Here is an 18371-nt window from a genome sequence, read left to right as displayed (position 1 = left end):
ATACAGATGGCGCTACTAAGCTGTTGCCACTATTAGCTCGCGAGATAGTACTCTATTTCCATATGTTAAAAGTACTCTGTGGAGCTAAAGGCACACACTTGACACTTCGTGACTTCACAGATGAAAAACGTTACCAGTTTATAAATCATTTTGAAAAAATATAGAGGAAATCTTGTTTCTTGTCTTTTCAGCCATAATGTGGCTTTTGGCCTACTCAATTTTATATGACAAGCTTTACCCATTATTATAGGCACAGCGCATAGAGATAGTATACATCATCCAAGGCACAGCGTTATTAATTTGCTTTTTATAGCACACAGAACTATTTTTATGAACCTTTCAATTAAATTTTTACGAACGCAGACATTTACGTCATTTCGACAACAGCTCTGACAATGACATAAAAATTAAAACAAATTAGTTTTTCGGTGGTTTTTCGGTGCAATTTCGGAAAAGAGAAAAAGTAAAAATAAAATGTCTATATTACTTTATTCTATGATAAAATGGTTTTTCCGATATTTTAATACGAAGACGTCTTATAAATATTTTATCATGTTCCATTCATATTTTAGCCATACACAGTATTTAATTTTATACTAAACTTGTATTTTGTACTTACCTATTTATTAATTAATTAAATTAATATTTTCCGATTATTTCATACATTCATCATTTAATAATTATTATAGTACGATTATATTGATATATTTTTGTCTTCAATTTCAGTATACAACAATACATACAAATGCGCTAAAATATTATTCCGCCTAATTACATGTTACAAAATTGTTTACAATCATGGATCCAATGATGATAAAGTTGATGAATATGAACCCTCTTGTAAGAGCAACATTTCTTCAAATCAAACCTGTATGCGACCTGGTGTTCAAGGACCCATCTCCGGCGAACCTAGCTAAATTCAACAAAATGGTGGATGACGTCAGGAAGGATGTAGTTCAAGAATTTCAGCAATACTTGATGTTTCCTTTTACAAGCCACTTGGAATCTGATGACAATAAGTATGATTTATTTCTTTCTAATGTTACATTTCTTGTAGAGTGACTGGATCCTTTGCAATCAGTACCAAATTATCTGCAAATTGCAGGTGTGACAGCTTACATATTATTATTCACCACCCTTCCCAATCAAAATTTCTGAAAATTTCCAAACCAAAAAAAGCTTTAGATACATGGGATTCCCAGTTCCCTTGTCTGACTCTTTTATGGTATCATCAGTGGCTATCATCCCACACGCGCATTCGTTCCGGCTGTCGGCTGTACGGTGCTCCTCTACATTCGCTACCGTGTCAAGCCTTACATTCAAGCCTTTGCCGACGTCCAATTTATTAAAACCTACATAGTAGTATACCTATCACCCTATAGTACGCGACAAGTCGAGATGGCTTCGGAGTGGGGGCGTCCCGCACACCCGCACAACCCTTGCGCTAAACCCGTGCGGAATAGCGAATCATATCCTGATTGCCTTCGCGACCTGTCGCGTACTATGTCACTATACTTTTAGGGATCCGTACCCGAAAGGTGCCAACGGGATCCCATTACCCACTAAGCTTCCGCTGTTCGTCGAGTTTCATTTTATGAATATACCTAATACGAATTTTAAAATTCCTCTCCAATGCTTGAACAACTTTCCGAGATAAAAGCTATCAAAGTTACTGGTAGCACCATCAGTACAACAGTCTAGTCACCAGCACAACTTTGATAGCTCATATCTCAGAAATGTGACACTTCAGATGATTTTGTCTTACAAATACAATACTTGTTTGTATTGATGCGAACTATTGAGTGCTCGGTAGTGAGCCAGCGAAGGGTTGATCATGATGATGATGCTGACTACTAGGTAGGCCAGTCTCCATACTAAAATATTCTTGAATTTTGAATTGGTTCTATAATTCTAAAGGTGAATATTACATACAGTACACTGCCGAAACTAATGTACATCAGCCTTTAGAATGATATTTCGACTTTGTAGAGCGTTATCTCTGTCACTCATACCTATATGACGTTTTGTCAGTCTCAAGAACAGGGACAACATTCTACAAATCTGCTGTCTCCTTCTAAAGGTTGATGCACATTACTTTAGGCAGCGTACTGTACCTATGTGTTTAAGTCACAAAGTGCTTTACAGAAAGCAGTATGAGTTGCAACTGCGCTTGGTGGATTCAATGAAGGAGGTGTTGCAGAGGGTCAAAGTGGACAGCTACAAGATGTGCTGGAAAGTGGAGAGTGTGCTGCTCAAAATGATCTTTGACAAGACCCAGCCTGGCATGAGTAATTGAATTTTCCAATATACTTTATTGTGTTCATAGTAAGAATAGGAAAGTGTAGATCTCTATATTTTATCATCATCATCCTGATCAACCTATCGCTGGCTCACTACTGAGCACGGGTCATGTGCGGATTGGCAGACTTCACACACATTTGAGAACCTATTTAGTATAGAGATAGCTTGCATTCCAGACATAGATATAGGCTACTTTTTATCCTGGAAAATCAAGAGTTCCTCTTGGGATGAAGTCTTGGGTATCATCTAGTCATAATATAGAGATAGCTTGCATTCCAGACATAGATATAGGCTACTTTTTACCTGGAAAATCAAAGGGTTCCTCTTGGGATAAAATCGTGGGTATTATCTAGTCATAATACAATTAGCTTACACTTGCTCATAAAGTAACTCTAATTTCACCGCAATTAGGCACTTAATGACACCTATAATCAAACTGTGACTTTTTCATTGCTATTATTCACAAGTGAGTTATAGAGTTTTTATTTCATTTTATAGGTTGAGTTGCTTTGTTTTTAAAATAGTTCAATCACACCTATAATCAAACTGTGACTTTTTCATTGATATTATTCACAAGTGAGTTATAGTCATTTTTTTTTTATTTGATGGGTTGCTTTGTTCTTAAAAAAGTTTCGATACAAAAAAGATTGTATTTAATAGTAGGTACAAACAAATTTTTAGGATTATTTTCTGCACAAGTGTGTTGAAAAACGTCGTATGATACACGTGTGTATTGATGATTACACACTTGTACCATAATGTACTATTATCTGCAGTTGCTGATATACCAGAGGAGCTAAAACTAAGTGTTGTACAGTGTCTCACAAACCTGATGCTCAACCTAGATCAGGTCACGAGGATCAAGATGCTGGAGGGCCAAGTTCCCATGTTGGCTCAGGCTATATTTGTGTCAGTCCATCTGGCCAAGCTTGAGAAACTTAGAGCTTTAAGGTATTTTGGATCATTGCTTGTTTGCATTCACAACTAATGGTAGATTAATTTGATGATTCAAAAGTACTTTTATAAATAAACTATTTCTTATTTTTATCTCTATTTAAAAAAACGCTCTTTGTTTATCAAAATAAATGAATAATCAAACACTTCTACTTCTTGCTTCTTTTTCAAAAAAAATTACCATTCATTGGCATAATGGTGATGTAATGTGTTTTATGTTAAACAGCCTGAAATGAACCTTAAATAACTATTTTTAAGAAACAAAATGCATGCCTGCAACTGGCGTAGTCTGAATGCTCATTGTGTCATGACAAAACATACGGCATACTACAAGTAGTGACACTAATTTTGCATCAGCAATCTTAAGCAGCACGCGCAGTCTGTTTTATGCCGAGATAACATCAATTAGAATGACGTGCTAAGTATATTTTAAATTATTGTACTGTGTGACCCTATATCATGCCACAATGTCACTGTTTCTCTGGCATAAATGAAAGTTAAGAGATAATATTTTGTAGGCTACTTTTTAAGTAAATTATGCAAATTACAACATATTTTACAGATACTCAAAAATAATCCATCTGTGATAATAAGGTAATTTTTTACTAAATAATGCTAACCCCGCATTAAATGAATCGTATCGCCGCGCTGTCCTTTAGTTCACTTATTAATTATACTTTTCCAGATTGGCAGCATTGAATTGTCTAGGCGCGCACACAATGACACATCCACAACTCACAGACAAAAACGATCACATAACTGATCCATTACTAGAGATAGCAGTGGTTAACATGATTGCTTGCATTCTGCCCGGCGTACTGGCCGCCTTGCAGGATGTAGCTACGTGCCCGAATAACCCGGGACATGCCATTGTTGTGGTAAGTGAGGTCACGTGTATGATCATTGTCAGATCACATAGTTAATTAAACCCACACTAGAGATAGCAGTAGTTAACATGATGGCTTGTGTTCTGCCCGGCATACTGGCCGCCTTGCAGGATGTAGCTACGTGTCCGGACAATTCAGGACATGCCATTGTTGTACGAAGTAAGGTCACGTGTATGATCATTATCAGATCACATAGTTAATTAAACCCACACTAGAGATAGCAGTAGTTAACATGATGGCTTGTATTCTGCCCGGCATACTGGCCGCCTTGCAGGATGTAGCTACGTGTCCGGACAATTCAGGACATGCCATTGTTGTAGTAAGTAAGGTCACGTGTATGATCATTATCAGATCACATAGTTAATTAAACCCACACTAGAGATAGCAGTAGTTAACATGATGGCTTGTATTCTGCCCGGCATACTGGCCGCCTTGCAGGATGTAGCTACGTGTCCGGACAATTCAGGACATGCCATTGTTGTAGTAAGTAAGGTCACGTGTATGATCATTATCAGATCACATAGTTAATTAAACCCACATTAGAGATAGCAGTAATAACATGATGGCTTATATTCTGCCCGGCATACTGGCCGCCTTGCAGGATGTAGCTACGTGTCCGGACAATTCAGGACATGCCATTGTTGTAGTAAGTAAGGTCACATGTATGATCATTGTCAGATCACATAGTTAATTAAACCCACACTAGAGATAGCAGTAGTTAACATGATGGCTTGCATTCTGCCCGGCATACTGGCCGCCTTACAGGGTGTAGCTACGTGCCCGAACAATTCAGGACATGCCATTGTTGTAGTAAGTAAGGTCACGTGTATGATCATTGTCAGATCACATAGTTGAACTCTTACTAGAGATAGCAGTGGTTAACATGATGGCTTGCATTCTGCGTGGCGTACTGGCGGCCTTACAGGATGTAGCTACGTGCCCGAACAATCCGGGACATGCCATTGTTGTGGTAAGTAAGGTCACGTGACCCGAGAAATATACCTACGGTGGCGCGCCCCTTGGTTGGCTAACTATCTCTAATAAGAAAGATATAATAGATAAAAGTCTACGCGATAGAAAGAGAGGTGTTTATTAAATGTTAGGCTGCACGGCTGTGCAAGCTAAGTCGCTGTTTAAACATCTTCGCGGCGTGATCCGTCTGTACCAGGATTAAGGTATGATGATGTATTTTGTGCTATAATCGTCGGATATCCTAAACGATTGTATATTCATAACTGAAACCAATAAAACATGTATGTACTCTACTATGTACTAGTTTGGTTCTAGTAAGTTTGTTTCTAGGTGCTGGAACTACTGAACCGATTTTGAAAATTCTTTTACCAGTAGAAAGCTACATTAGTCCTGTCCTGAGTGACATAGGCTATATTTTATTTTCAAATATGTTAGAAATCCATATGAAAATTTTGATAACCTACCCGTGCGAAGCCGGGGCGGGTCGCTAGTGTGGTATAAAATAAAGCTTTATTATTGCAGGCAGCTTTAAGCGCCACGCATCGTGTGCTCTGTATAATAATGCAGAACAAATACCTGTACAAAAAGGACAGCGTCACCGCGAAGGACTTTCTACACTTGTACGCGGAAAAGGTCAATGCGGACAAAGAAGTAATCCCAAAGGGTAAATGATCTTTGACCATTTTTTTGTAGAAATTATTACTTTTTTGGGTTCTGTACACGAAGGATGTCTCCACTCCTAAGCCACCGCTGTCCGTCTGTACCAGTTTCGCAAAGTTTCCGATAGGAGCGCCGGTTGCAGAAGTAAGGACGATTTGAGTTTTAAAACAAGGCATTTAAGGTCCATTTTACCTTGACGCTAAATTGTTTTGACGACAATCAATATCAAGATTTAAAATCAAATGTTACACTAACGGCGGTTGCGCACTCTTCCGATCCGAGTCCGTGAAAATACGTTCCTTTTTATTTTGTATGGTAGTTTATGACATATGTCGAAGATATTTTTTATATCCTTATTTTTACGGATTCGGATCGGATGAGTGCGTGATCGCTGTAAGACAATTGAACACTGTCATTTAAAACTACAAAAAAATATGATACTTTTTTACTCGTAAAATTAAAACTAAAACTATCACAGAAGTGTTCTTGGAATTAGCAATACTATCTTCTATGAATACGGTCTTGCAGAAGCAATACGAGATCCAAAGTTAATGGCGATACTGGCCGCCGCAGATCACTGCGAATTGGCCGAATACTTATATACTGAGAGAAAGTATACCCAACACACTACCTCGCTCTGTATGGACACACCGTTTAAAGGACAAAGTTCTAAGTCTAAGAGCAGTAAAGGAAAACGTTCTTCTAAAGACTTAGGGCGTAAAAGTAAGGAAGAATCTGAGTTGATAGTGACAGGTAAAGGAAATGTAGTTTGGAAATGTTCGTAGCATGGATGTGTTACTTGTTGTGGACTTTTGTTGTAACTTTTATTTGATGTCACAACACCAACACTTCAAAAAGCTGTATGTAGGTTAAAATTGTTGAACGTGTCAACAATGAATTCGGGATCACAAGTATTTGTGAACGTCTTCTTCTCGTCACTGCCATAGTTTACGACAGTTAGTAAACTTGTAACAAAACGTCGAGGCTTCACCTATAAATGTAGGTGTAGGTCTAGTCCTAGGTCTTAATGTAACGAAAGATGAGACTGGAGAAGCGCGGCAAATTAAAAAATATCAGTATGGCAGCTCTTAAGTAAGTATGACATCTGGAATAACCTAATTTAATAGAACTGAAATAAAAATAACTAATTTTAAAGTATCAAATTAGGTTATTCCTGGTATGTCATATTAATTTCAGAGCTGCTATACTGATATTTTTTAAATTTGCCGCGCTTTTCCAGTCTTATCTTTCGTTAGCCAGACTCTAGGCATCTTTGATTTCACGCCACCCCTATAGCCTAATATTTGACAGGTACTGATTCAGGATCAAACCGAGAGTTACCTTACTCTAGTTCACTCTGACACTGGTCTGGAATTCAGCTTTTTGAGTTCATTTTGCATGAAATTAAGAAAATCCAACATTTTGCCATGCGCGGTCGTATTGGCTATGATTTTTGTACGGTATTTGAGATCAGATCATTTTATATTGATAACTATGTCGGTTTGATAGATTAAGGTTAGTTTTTTTTTAGATCTATGGTATTAGTGCGCACTACTCAATAAAATGTCATGAATTGTATGTATTTTTTTTGCCTTTTATAATTTGCATATACAACCACGTTGCTTATTTATTTACAAGTTGACGCTTGCTAATTTATATTTTTTCTTAAATGTATATTTGGACAGAAAGCTTTGCATCTTGTATAGACGTACATAAGTCGCCTTAAGTTGAAACATGACATCTTAACTGGCTACCAAAGGGTAGCTATAATAACTAGTTTTGAGTTCAAAATTTGCTGGACATTTGGTATAGTGTGAAAAAGCAATCAAAATGTGTATAGACACGGCACTTCCATAAATTACAGATTCTAACGGCCGCCGTCGACTGAGTTGCCGGGCGACTAGTTCACTGTTCGTAATGGGTCTAAGTCTAATTTGGAAATTCTCAAGATAAGTCAAAATCTGTTTCAGTGACAAAAGCAAGAGACATTCCACAACGCACACCGGAATGGTACGCCATGGCGAGCGAGAAAGTGGCGTACGTTGTGAAGAACTTAGTGCCTCTAGTCACGCACGAGCACTTTAAAGTGAGGAAGGAGCTTGCCGTACTTTGCTATAGGATACTCGCCGAGTGTAGTGCGTAAGTATGTCTGTTTTATACACAGATCTGCTACCTATAGTCATAGATAAGCAACTAGCCACGTAGCCACGTGGCCACGTAGTAGTATAGTCCATCTCGCTCTAGCAGAGGTACTTACTAGGTACCCCTATAGGTTTTTCTTGGCAGGCATTCCTTCAGGGGATTCCTTTTTTCCTTTTGAAGTACTGAACCCTAAAAACAATTTAAATTCTCTAATGGCTATTTGTCGATATGTTACTTGGAAAAACTCATTTTCTAGGGTATGGTGAACGTTTAATTTTATGAGGGTATATCTTCCTTGTACCTCAGAACAATGCAGCCGTCCCTAGCAATGGCTCTAGACATCCTAATCACGTTATCCACGGACCCGTACAAGGAAGTGTCGGAGTATTGCGTGAAGGCCGTAGACTCGCACTTCGACCGCGCGACCACACAACGGCGGATAGAAGCTGTCGACAGCTTGTGTGAAAACTTCTTCACCACGCTCAACTGTCTACCACGGATACTGAACAACATTGGTAAGTGTTATGATGGGCTTACTAATGAAGCTGCAGTGTGAAGAGGTAAGTAAAATCAGAGATGAAGAGATCCAGGTCCCCGTCATAGCTTAACGAGTTGCGAAGTTGAAGTGTCGGAAGATTCTTCCAGTAGTTACACAGTTTTCAGTATTGAAAATACGAATAACATCGGGCGTGCTGAAAAATTTCACAAACGTCTGGTGATGAAACATGCAATACTTCTGTGGGGTAGAGGTGGCTGACTAGTTTTAAAGACCTCAGTCGCGTTTTCTGTGTTGAAAATTACGTTGGTAATCATATGAGACGTTTTAATCACGGTATCCACGGAGTGTGTGAGAGCCGTCGTCAACTCGCACTTCGCCCGCGGACCACACTGCGGCGGATAGAAGCCGTTGACAGCTTGTGTGAAAACTTCTTCTCCACTATCAACTGTCTGCCACGGATACAGAATAATATTCGAAAGTTTTATAGGGCTTTGTAAGGAAGCTTAAGATCATTGCATTCGAGAGAAGAGGTGCAGTTGGAGTATTTCTACATGGTCAAATCAAAGATGAGCAATAGGCACTACCACACAACATCACAAAAATCTTCTAAACCAGTTCTAAACACTGAACCAGTACTCCGATACCGCTGTATCTTCAGATGTATTTCTTCAGATTTTTATAATGCGTGATAGGCTTGCGCTTCATCTTATAAAGTAGCAATTATGAGGTCTAGGTTGGAGCGCGCTTGCCTAGACGATGCCTATTCACTCTTGCTTTTAAGTTTATATGTAGCAGGAGATACGGACATCGGAAGAGCATTCCACACCGTAACGGCTCGTATCAGAAGCGTTGAGCAAAAACGTTTCGTGCGAGTAGATTAGATGTCGACCACATATGAATGCCAAAGTTCACGGTTTCTCGCAGTTCTCTGGTAGAATGGTGAAAGAGGAACAAGGTTGTGAAGGCTCTACAATGGTCAATTGCAGAGATAATTTGATAGCTGAAAGCTGAGACTTGAATGTAAACTTTTTCCCACAGATTCAAGTCGGAAATTATCAGCCCTAGGCCTTCTATATGGCTACTTAAAAATCCTTTGCGACGAGGGTCGTCCACAACGCCTGACCAGCGCGCTGAGTCCCAGCGACGGATTTGACAGACTCTGTGACGCCTTACTGGCGGCCGCGGACTTGCACACCGACATGGCTTTGCTCACACGACACGCTGGAAGGGGTGAGTACCTTAAACATGTTATGCGATGAGGGCAGGAGGGTCGTCCGCAACGCCTGACCAGCGCGCTGAGTCCCAGCGACGGATTTGACAGACTCTGTGACGCCTTACTGGCGACCGCGGACTTGCACACCGACATGGCTTTGCTCACACGACACGCTGGAAGGGGAGAGTACATTTGTGCTTTAATGCTGGCAAGTCGGCTTAAATGCTCAACTGGAGGAAGCGCCGGGATAACCAACTCTTGGCACACAAATTGATGTAAGGTTTAACACATGTGATGTGTGGCACAATTTAAGAAATAAACGTTTTTCTTTCTTTCTTTCTTTTGAAGTGAAAACTTCTTTAGGCACGTTGGGTGATTTTGGGATGGATAAAAACTACAAGGTTGCGTCAGCGACATACAAATTTTTGGCTATCGAAAATTAATCTTAACTATTGACAAAATAAGGACAAAAGACACACTATTCAAAGATGTTTAAATAAAAATAAAAAATAAATTATTTTGACCAGATCATATTTAAATAAAGAGCTCTTGTTGCATAATAATAAAGTGCAATTAAGCTCGCACAACCGTTCCCACTTGTCGTTTGTCGTTTGTCGCCACTTGGTGTTCCAGTGGTGGTACATTATCCGAGCCCGACAAACGACAAGTGGGAACGGGGGTTATTGGGTGTTCAAAATCGCGTACCGACTGCAAGCAAATAATTCATCGTGTGCAAATTTTGTTGGTTTGAAAGTGATATTTTTTCCTTAGACGTGACGTCACCGCCCTCAACCGACACGCCCTGGTGTCGCCTGAGACACCTGGACTGCAAAGTGTCGGAGAGGAGGCTGCAGCAGGTTTGCCAAATGCTTGGCGAAGCTGAGTGCGCAGAACTATTCCTTGACAGACTGTTGGAGCTGTTCCACGAGAGGAGGAACTGTGAGCTGGTGTATATTATGAACTGGGTTTGTTCAGGTATGCTTAATTTTACTACTTAACTAGCTTATGCCCGCAACTTCGTCCGCGTGGACTACACAAATTTCAAACCCCTATTTTACCCCCTTAGAGGTTGAACTTTGAAAAATTCTTAAGATTGTAGAGGCATGCGGCCTCTTCTAAGACTGGCAGCTGTAAAGAAGACATTTCACATCGCAGCTGCCACTTAGAACGGAAATTTGAATACGGAGCGATTCGAAAATCCTGCGGCCCTGGGCGAAATCCAGGGGCCACATTCGCTCCTCAGATACCAAGACCGACACATCACTGTCGAGCACCGAGCTCCAGCTTTCTTGATTTCGTCTGGTCGGAGACAACCAGTTTGTGTTTTAAATTAATTGTGTTTATCCTGAATTATATCTTGTAAATATGTGAGCAGCCGTTTCATTCATACTCCGTGCTACCACAAGATGTCTACAACATAATAGCACGAAACTTGTGATATGTATGTTCACTCAGTACTGAAGCGACTGTTAATGCCATCTAGTAGAGTAAAATTATTAAGAAACCATTATCATTTTGTGAAGTGACACTTTCTCAGTAGTGGGCCAGCGAAGGCTTGATGAATTGAAATAGATTGAACTTTCAGCACCAAACTCATCACCAAGCTTGGCGAGGCGGATAATAAGCACGTACATAGCGGAAGACATCTGGTACTTGCCTCTTGAAGTGAGCAAAGGGGAGGCGCCCGTCACTAAGGAGGAGACCCTGGACACCTCTGTTTATAATCCTCGAGCCTGGACCAAGGACAGTGTACCAGGTACATGTTTGTATGTATGTCATTCATTATCCACCCATCAGCCTGTGTACTAGATGATTCCCGGGACTTTGTCCGCGTAGATTTAAAGTCTTAATAATCTATTATTTTACTTTCTCATTACCAAAGTATAAAGAAATTAATCGTCAACCGATAGATGTCCACTGCTGGCCTTAGGTCTCTTTTAGGGACTTCCACACGCCAAGGTCTTACTTTTTTTTAAAGAATATTGGCCATGCTAAATGACTAATATTCACCCTTTCCCCTCCAAGCTTGTTCTAGGGGTAGGTACGACAATAGTGCAATGAGCGGGGCTTGAACCGCCGACCTTTCGGTTTTCAGTCCACTCTAACCGTTGAGCTATGTTCGTTACTCTGGTTCTCCTACGGATCTCCTCAGTAGAAATCAATAAAAAACTCAATTCCTCCAGGTCTCTACGAAGGAGCCACTGAAACGCGTTACACAGACATAAGTTACGCCCTACCGCGCACTAGATATGTGGAGCCCAATTCATGCAAGTCCTTAGCTGAAGCGCAGAGAAACATGGCCTTTAGCTGCCTCGTCACTGAGGGCCTCGGTATGATGGCGAGGCGACTCAACAAGGACTACCAGCCTTATCTGCTGAAAACTTTGTGCCTCATATTGGAACGAGTTGGTGAGTCATAGCAATAGTAGCTAAGGCGCAGAGAAACATGGCCTTTAGCTGCCTCGTCACTGAGGGCCTCGGCATGATGGCGAGGCGACTCAGCAAGGACTACCAGCCTTATCTGCTGAAAACTTTGTGCCTCATATTGGAACGAGTTGGTGAGTCATAGCAATAGTAGCTAAGGCGCAGAGAAACATGGCCTTTAGCAGCCTCGTCACCGAAAGCCGAAAGAAGACGAGACGACTCAACAATGGCGACTCGATCTATGGTAAATTATTTTGACGATTCAAAAGTACTTGTACCTATTCTAGTACCATACAACGACTACATGATTGAACTCAAAGTCCCAACTGCAAGGTTGAAGAGTTAGGATTGGAGGCGCCTGATAATGCAGGATATAGCACTCCTAAATCATACGTATTCAGGAGCTGTTGATGGTGAAGTTATTAATTTTGACCATAAGTAAAATTCATGTTCCATCCCGTTTTAGCAATATTAAAAGGAAAAAGATGCAGATACTCTAAATTTAGTTTAGAGAAAGATAACAGAATCAGCGCCACTATCTGATATTTAGTTTACTTGCATGTGTTTCAGGTAGTCAATACGAGAATCTTCATCTATCAGGTCTAAAAGCTATCAACGATGTAGCGTGCGCGTTCGACCACACGAACGTCACAGAGTTGATAGCAGAAAACGCTGATTACTTCACTAGTCAAATCACTTCGCGGTTGAAAAAGGTAACTTACAGCTAATAAAGTTCATTTTACACTCACTGACATGATTTTAATCTTTCGTGAGTGATTTCCATTATATATAATATTTCAGACCCGGCTTTCCTCACCATATATTACGTCCTTAGGGGTTGAATTTTTAAAAAACCTTTCTTAGCAAATGTCCACGTTATAATAGCTATCTGCATGCCAAATTTCAGGAAGATCCATCCAGTAGTTTGAGCTGTGCGTTGATTGATCAGTTCCTTTTAGTTCAGACCTTTTCGTTTTATATATTTAATTTTGTAGAGAAAATGGCGAAAACATTCAGTATTTTTCGTTGCCATTTTTTTTCTATCAAAACCATTGAAAATGTAAGAATGTGTGAGAGAGAGGGAAACCTGGGTAACCACAGCGCCTTAATATTAGAATTTCTGTGCAGGCGTGGAACACTCAGTCGGCGCTGCAAATATTGTCAGTTGTAATGGAGTACAGTGACTCCAGCATCCTGGACTATTTGTATGGAATAGTCGAAGATGTAAGTTCAATACAGCTTGCGTCACGAAAGTTGATGCTGCGCAGTTAATCTCGCCAACGATAAGAGTTTGAGCGTTGAAACACAACAACGTCACAGTAAATTGGTTACAAAGGTCCTTGCTTTAAAGCCAAGAAAGCGTCTAATAACTTCAATAGCTCATGAGATATGAAAAATCGGTTCAAACCCCACCCATTGCTCTGTTGTCATACCCACTATTAGCACGCGTAGTTGGAGGGAAAAGGGGGATATTAGTCATGATTAACAGAGCTAATAAAAACAAGTACCTACCTAAATGTCTTTGATTTAATGACATGTAATCAGTCCCACCGATTTTTTTCTGCTTGGATCGAAATTGTGCTATGGACAAACTTGTGCTTTAAAACAACACTGTTGAGGTTCATTTTATTTTGGCGTTAAAGTTTTCTGCGCTCGAATTCTATCAACGTTGTCTAGATTCGGCGAGAACTATGTGCTTTCAATATGACTTGTAGGTGTTAGTCAAATGCTGTGACAAATACTACGAGAGGCACCTATACGCGTACCTACAAGTGTTCCTGACATTCGTCACTTGTATACGGAGATGGTTCCTGCTCGACCAAAGCAAAGCGGCCACGGACAGCCCAGCTCAGGAGGTTGATATCATGCAGGATGTCATTGAGTTTGTTAACAACAAACAGGAAGCTGTGAGGTAAGCAGTCGTAAAACTTCTTTAGATGCGATATATATTCGTAGGTCGATTTCGTAAAGCCTGCATCAATCATTATTACAATTTCAATTGTGATTGGCTGAATTTGTGCGATTCTTGTTGCAACAATGCATTGAGCGAGCGTCAACCAATTAGAGGTGATTGCGATCGTGACATTGTAGCTGTCATTCTACCGCAATCGAGCCGCCGTTTAACTGATATAAATCGGTTAAACGGATGGGGCTTTAAGAATCCCGTGGGAATTCTTTGATTTTCAATAAATAATGAAAAGTAGCGTTTATCCGTCTCCGGGATCTAAACTAGCAGACAGACAGGCCGACACACTTTCGCATTTACAATATTCGAATGGATTTCAATATAGCGATCGAACGCAGGACGTCGCCAGAATGCGATGTAGCATCATATATCTCAAAGTCATAAAAGTTTTACTTCAATTTCGCGTTTAGACGTTACACGCAATATTTTTTTAAGGTTGTTAACGGCAGAAGAGTTTGAGAAAGAGAGTGAGATGACAGTAGAGGAGATGTACAGAGAGGACATGAAGAAGAGAGAAGATGAAGTCTTGGATTACGACGATACAGTGGCGGGTAAGTTTCATTTTATTGACCGACTTCAAAAAAGGAGGAGGATCTCAATTCGTCGGAATCTTTTTTTTTTTATATATTAGCTGATGCCGACGACTTCGTACGCGTGGATTTACGTTTTTAAAATCAAGTGGGAATTGTATGATTTTCCGGGATAAAAAGTAGCTTACGATACTCTCCGTCCTTTCAACTATCTCTATGCCAAAAATCAAGTCGATTGGTTGCTCAGTTACGGCGTGAAGGAAGGACAAACAAACAAATAAACACACTTTCGCATTTATCAGTACCCATATTATAAATGTATAATTGTTTGTTGGTTTGTTGGTTTATCTTTCAATCACGTCGCAGCGGAGCAACGGATTGACGTGATGTTTTGCATGGGTATAGTTAAAGACCTGGAGAGTGACATGGGCTGCTTTTTATCCCGGGAAATCAAAGAGTTCCCACGGGATTCTTAAAATCTAAATAAATGCGTACGAAGTCGCGAGCATCTCGTAATATTATAAGTATGATTCGATCCCAGGCTTTCGCCTCTAACTTTTCGGAGCTACATGTATGACGTGTTGATACAAAACTATTTATTTTCCAGAGGAATCTGCCCCTCTGCCCCAACACATAAAAGTAACCGTAACAATACTCAAACGCTGCATAAACTTCATACCTTCAAATCTTTATGAAACCCTCCTGGCAATGCGAATCCTAACACTCGGGCTTCCTTTACTGAAGGAATATGAGAATGAGCTATTGCCACTGGTGCATTTGAGCTGGTCTCCCCTGATGGGGAGGTTTGAGACGACGGAACCAACGGTTCTGAGATGCGCTTTCGACCTGTTTGTGGTTTTGGCAGAACTTTCGAAGGATTTCTTGAGGAGTCGGGCTGTTAGGTAAGTGGCCAATAACCAAAATCTATATTCTATAAAAGGAAAAGGTGACTGACTGACTGACTGGCTGACTGATCTATCAACGCATAGCTCAAACTTCTGGACGGATCGGGCTGAAATTTGGCATGCATTAGCTATTAAGACGTAGACATCCGCTAAGAAAGGATTTTTGAAAATTCAAGCCCTATATGGGTAAAACAGGGGTTTGAAATTTGTGTGGTGCACGCGGACCAATTCGCGAGAATAAGCTAGTTAACAAAAAAACTCAATCTAGCTGTAATCTGTTGTCAGGCAAAATGTAGTCTTTTAGACAGACTCTACCTAAAAAATTTCCTATGTTGGCCTAACTAAAAATAAAATAATTCAAATACTATGCAGAAACCAATGTATAGTGTGATTTTATGCACTTATAGTTTTAATGTTATTTTAGTTGTGCTGAGTTTATCGATTACAGACCAATAAATTTTCCTCTTTATATATTAGTAGGTATAGATATAAATGTAAAAAAATATGCAAATAGAAAATTTGAATTTTTCCGCAGAGACATCCTCCAACAAATGTACAAATTCCTCAAGCGGTCAGCCCAAGAGAGCCACCTGAAGGACACCGGCTCGGCCTACCGTCTCTCCCACACGTACAGCCTACAGCTCGCGGTACTGACGGCGCTGCCCGGCCTCGTCACCGACCTGAACCTGGACGAGGACAAACTGACTGAGGCCATGACTTGTGTGCAGGTGTACCTCTCCAACAAACAGCCCAAACCCTTGCAGGTGAAATATATTATCACAATAGGTATATCTGTCATCTGTCATGGGCAGTATCGAACTACCCGCTTTCTTGTTCTTTTCGCTTGAACTTCACGACTCACAACGTCATCATCAACTTTGGGTGTATTAAGAATCTGACTAAACTATCGGCGATAGAAACTCTATGACCCATTACGCTAGGTCGACCAGTCGCCCGACATATCGCAGGATGCTCCGCATAAGCTGGACGGCTAAGGTGTCCAACGCTGAGGTTCTTGTTGTATTGTTCTGTATTATTATTATTATTTTTTTGTAATCTCTAGCAAATAGTTATATTTAGACTTTAATCAATTATGTGTCAAGTTTCATTACTCCAGGGATGGGCGATAGAATTGCGACGCAGTGTTTCACTAATGCAGTTCTATCGATTGTGTTTTTTTTGTTTACACATATTATCTTAGTGATTATTAATTATTATAGTGGTTTTGTAAATTCATTGATTGTGTACCAAGTGATTAATAAACAAATTCTAAAATTCTAAAATTCTTGTCCGGATGCAGAAGACCGAGTTAGTTAAAACCATCAAGCAGCGTAAGATGACGTACCTGTACCATATTTTGCGACACGATAGGTACCGCCTGCTGCAGACAATTATGATGGGTAAAATAGCTGGGAAAAGGAAGCTTCTGCCCACCCCTCTTTTTCTTAGTCCTGGTTACGTAACATCAGGGAGTGGATTGGCATTAAAACAGTCGGAGAACTATTCCGCCTAGCCATGGACAAGGAGGTAAACAACTGACTGCTGACCTTCAGTAATGGAGAGGTACTAGAAGAACGGACGCCGTCATCCGAGTTGCCGGGCGACTGGTCGACCGTGCGTGATGGGTCTATAACTTGCGGGGGCTCTAAAGGTCATGTGTCATCGCCCACAGATGCTGGCAGTGAAATTCTTCAAAGACATCCTATCATTCAACTACGGCTGTGCGTGGTACCATCTGCGCCTCCTGTGCGCGAACGCGGAGGTCCTGCACCCGCCGCGCGCCGGCGACGCGCGCCTCGTGCCCGTGCTCGGCACGCCGTACGAGACTAGAGATCAAGACTACGATACCAATGTCAAACTTATATTCTACTAGCGACTAGACACAGTAGATACTAATGTAGTGTCATTGTTATACGTTCAACTGCGGCTGCACGTGGTACCACCCGCTCCTCCTGTGCGCGAACCTCCTGTTTCTGGAGGTCCTGCTCCCGCCGCGCGCCGCGCTAGACCCGGGATCATTAGGTCAATTTCGCAAAACCTTTTATTATTACAATCTCGAGCAGCAGCTGCGCGATTGCGGTAGAATGACAGCTACAATGTCACGATCGCAATCACCTCCGATTGGTTGACGCTCTCTCACTATTGGCTACAATGCATTGTTGCAACAAGAATAGCACAAATTCAGCCAATCACAACAATTGAGATTGTTATAATGATTGATGCAGGTTTTACGAAATCAACCTACTGGACTAAGATACCAATGTGAAACTTATATTCTATATGCATAAATAAACTTGCTGAATATAATACTGTTGTTTGTTAAAACCATCTATTCCGCTCTGTTAGTTCGATTGATTGGACAAATCTTGATAAAAAATGTGATTTAAAACTAGTACGTGACGGGCCGAGAAACCTGTCAGGGAATGGGGCGCACAGCCCCAGCTTTAATCCGGTGCCGGCGACGTGCGGGTGTGCGAGGCGTCCCCTGCCTCATACCCCGATTACCATCTGAACCTGCCGTGGACTGTATAATTATAGAGCCTTTCTCTGATTACAATTGTGAAAAAAATAAGTTATGGTTCTGTGGTGGTGAGGTGAACGAATAGTTCTCACCCGCGGTGGTAATTTTTTCTCATTCAGGTATTTCCCGAATTTCGAGTGCATAAAGTCAAAGACAATTTATTTTATTTTATTTTATACTGGGTACATAACCTGTTATAAGCTTCTCTTTGAAATTGCAAAAAAATCACTACTGTGGTAAGTTTAACCGAGGCACCTTTATTCTGATTCAGAACGAAGTCACGTGTTGCGTTGCGTCGCCGCTGCTAATCCTACATAGAATTAATCACTGTGCCACACGATACCATTATGTAGAAAGTTTAAAATTACATATTTCACACTGAAAGTGATCGCCGCACC

General features: G+C 40.7%; 1 protein-coding gene across 5 annotated transcripts; it reads left to right on the top strand.

The window, feature by feature from the left end:
- Nucleotides 1–384: 384 nt before the first annotated feature.
- Nucleotides 385–17767, top strand: Tti1 (Telo2 interacting protein 1). Of its 5 annotated transcripts, none has more exons than XM_069501573.1 (20): nucleotides 385–463; nucleotides 727–1019; nucleotides 2146–2288; nucleotides 3078–3252; nucleotides 3941–4133; nucleotides 5637–5778; nucleotides 6303–6527; nucleotides 7745–7913; nucleotides 8223–8431; nucleotides 9454–9645; nucleotides 10400–10603; nucleotides 11214–11384; nucleotides 11812–12036; nucleotides 12622–12764; nucleotides 13180–13275; nucleotides 13767–13963; nucleotides 14453–14568; nucleotides 15155–15449; nucleotides 15988–16216; nucleotides 17125–17767. In XM_069501573.1, the coding sequence occupies exons 2-20, from the start codon at nucleotides 799–801 to the stop codon at nucleotides 17323–17325; spliced, it is 3546 nt and encodes a 1181-aa protein (XP_069357674.1). In that variant the 5' UTR covers nucleotides 385–463; nucleotides 727–798; the 3' UTR covers nucleotides 17326–17767. The 5 variants fall into 5 exon arrangements, with proteins under 5 accessions (XP_069357674.1, XP_034828881.1, XP_069357675.1 ...); XM_069501574.1 differs by lacking the exon at nucleotides 385–463 and adding an exon at nucleotides 563–581; XM_034972990.2 differs by lacking the exon at nucleotides 6303–6527 and having other exon boundaries at nucleotides 17125–17765.
- The last annotated feature ends 604 nt before the right edge of the window (nucleotides 17768–18371 follow it).

Source organism: Maniola hyperantus, chromosome 10 (genome assembly GCF_902806685.2).
Source record: "Maniola hyperantus chromosome 10, iAphHyp1.2, whole genome shotgun sequence".
NCBI classification, from domain to species: domain Eukaryota; kingdom Metazoa; phylum Arthropoda; class Insecta; order Lepidoptera; family Nymphalidae; genus Maniola; species Maniola hyperantus.
This window is presented reverse-complemented; position numbering and strand designations above follow the sequence as displayed.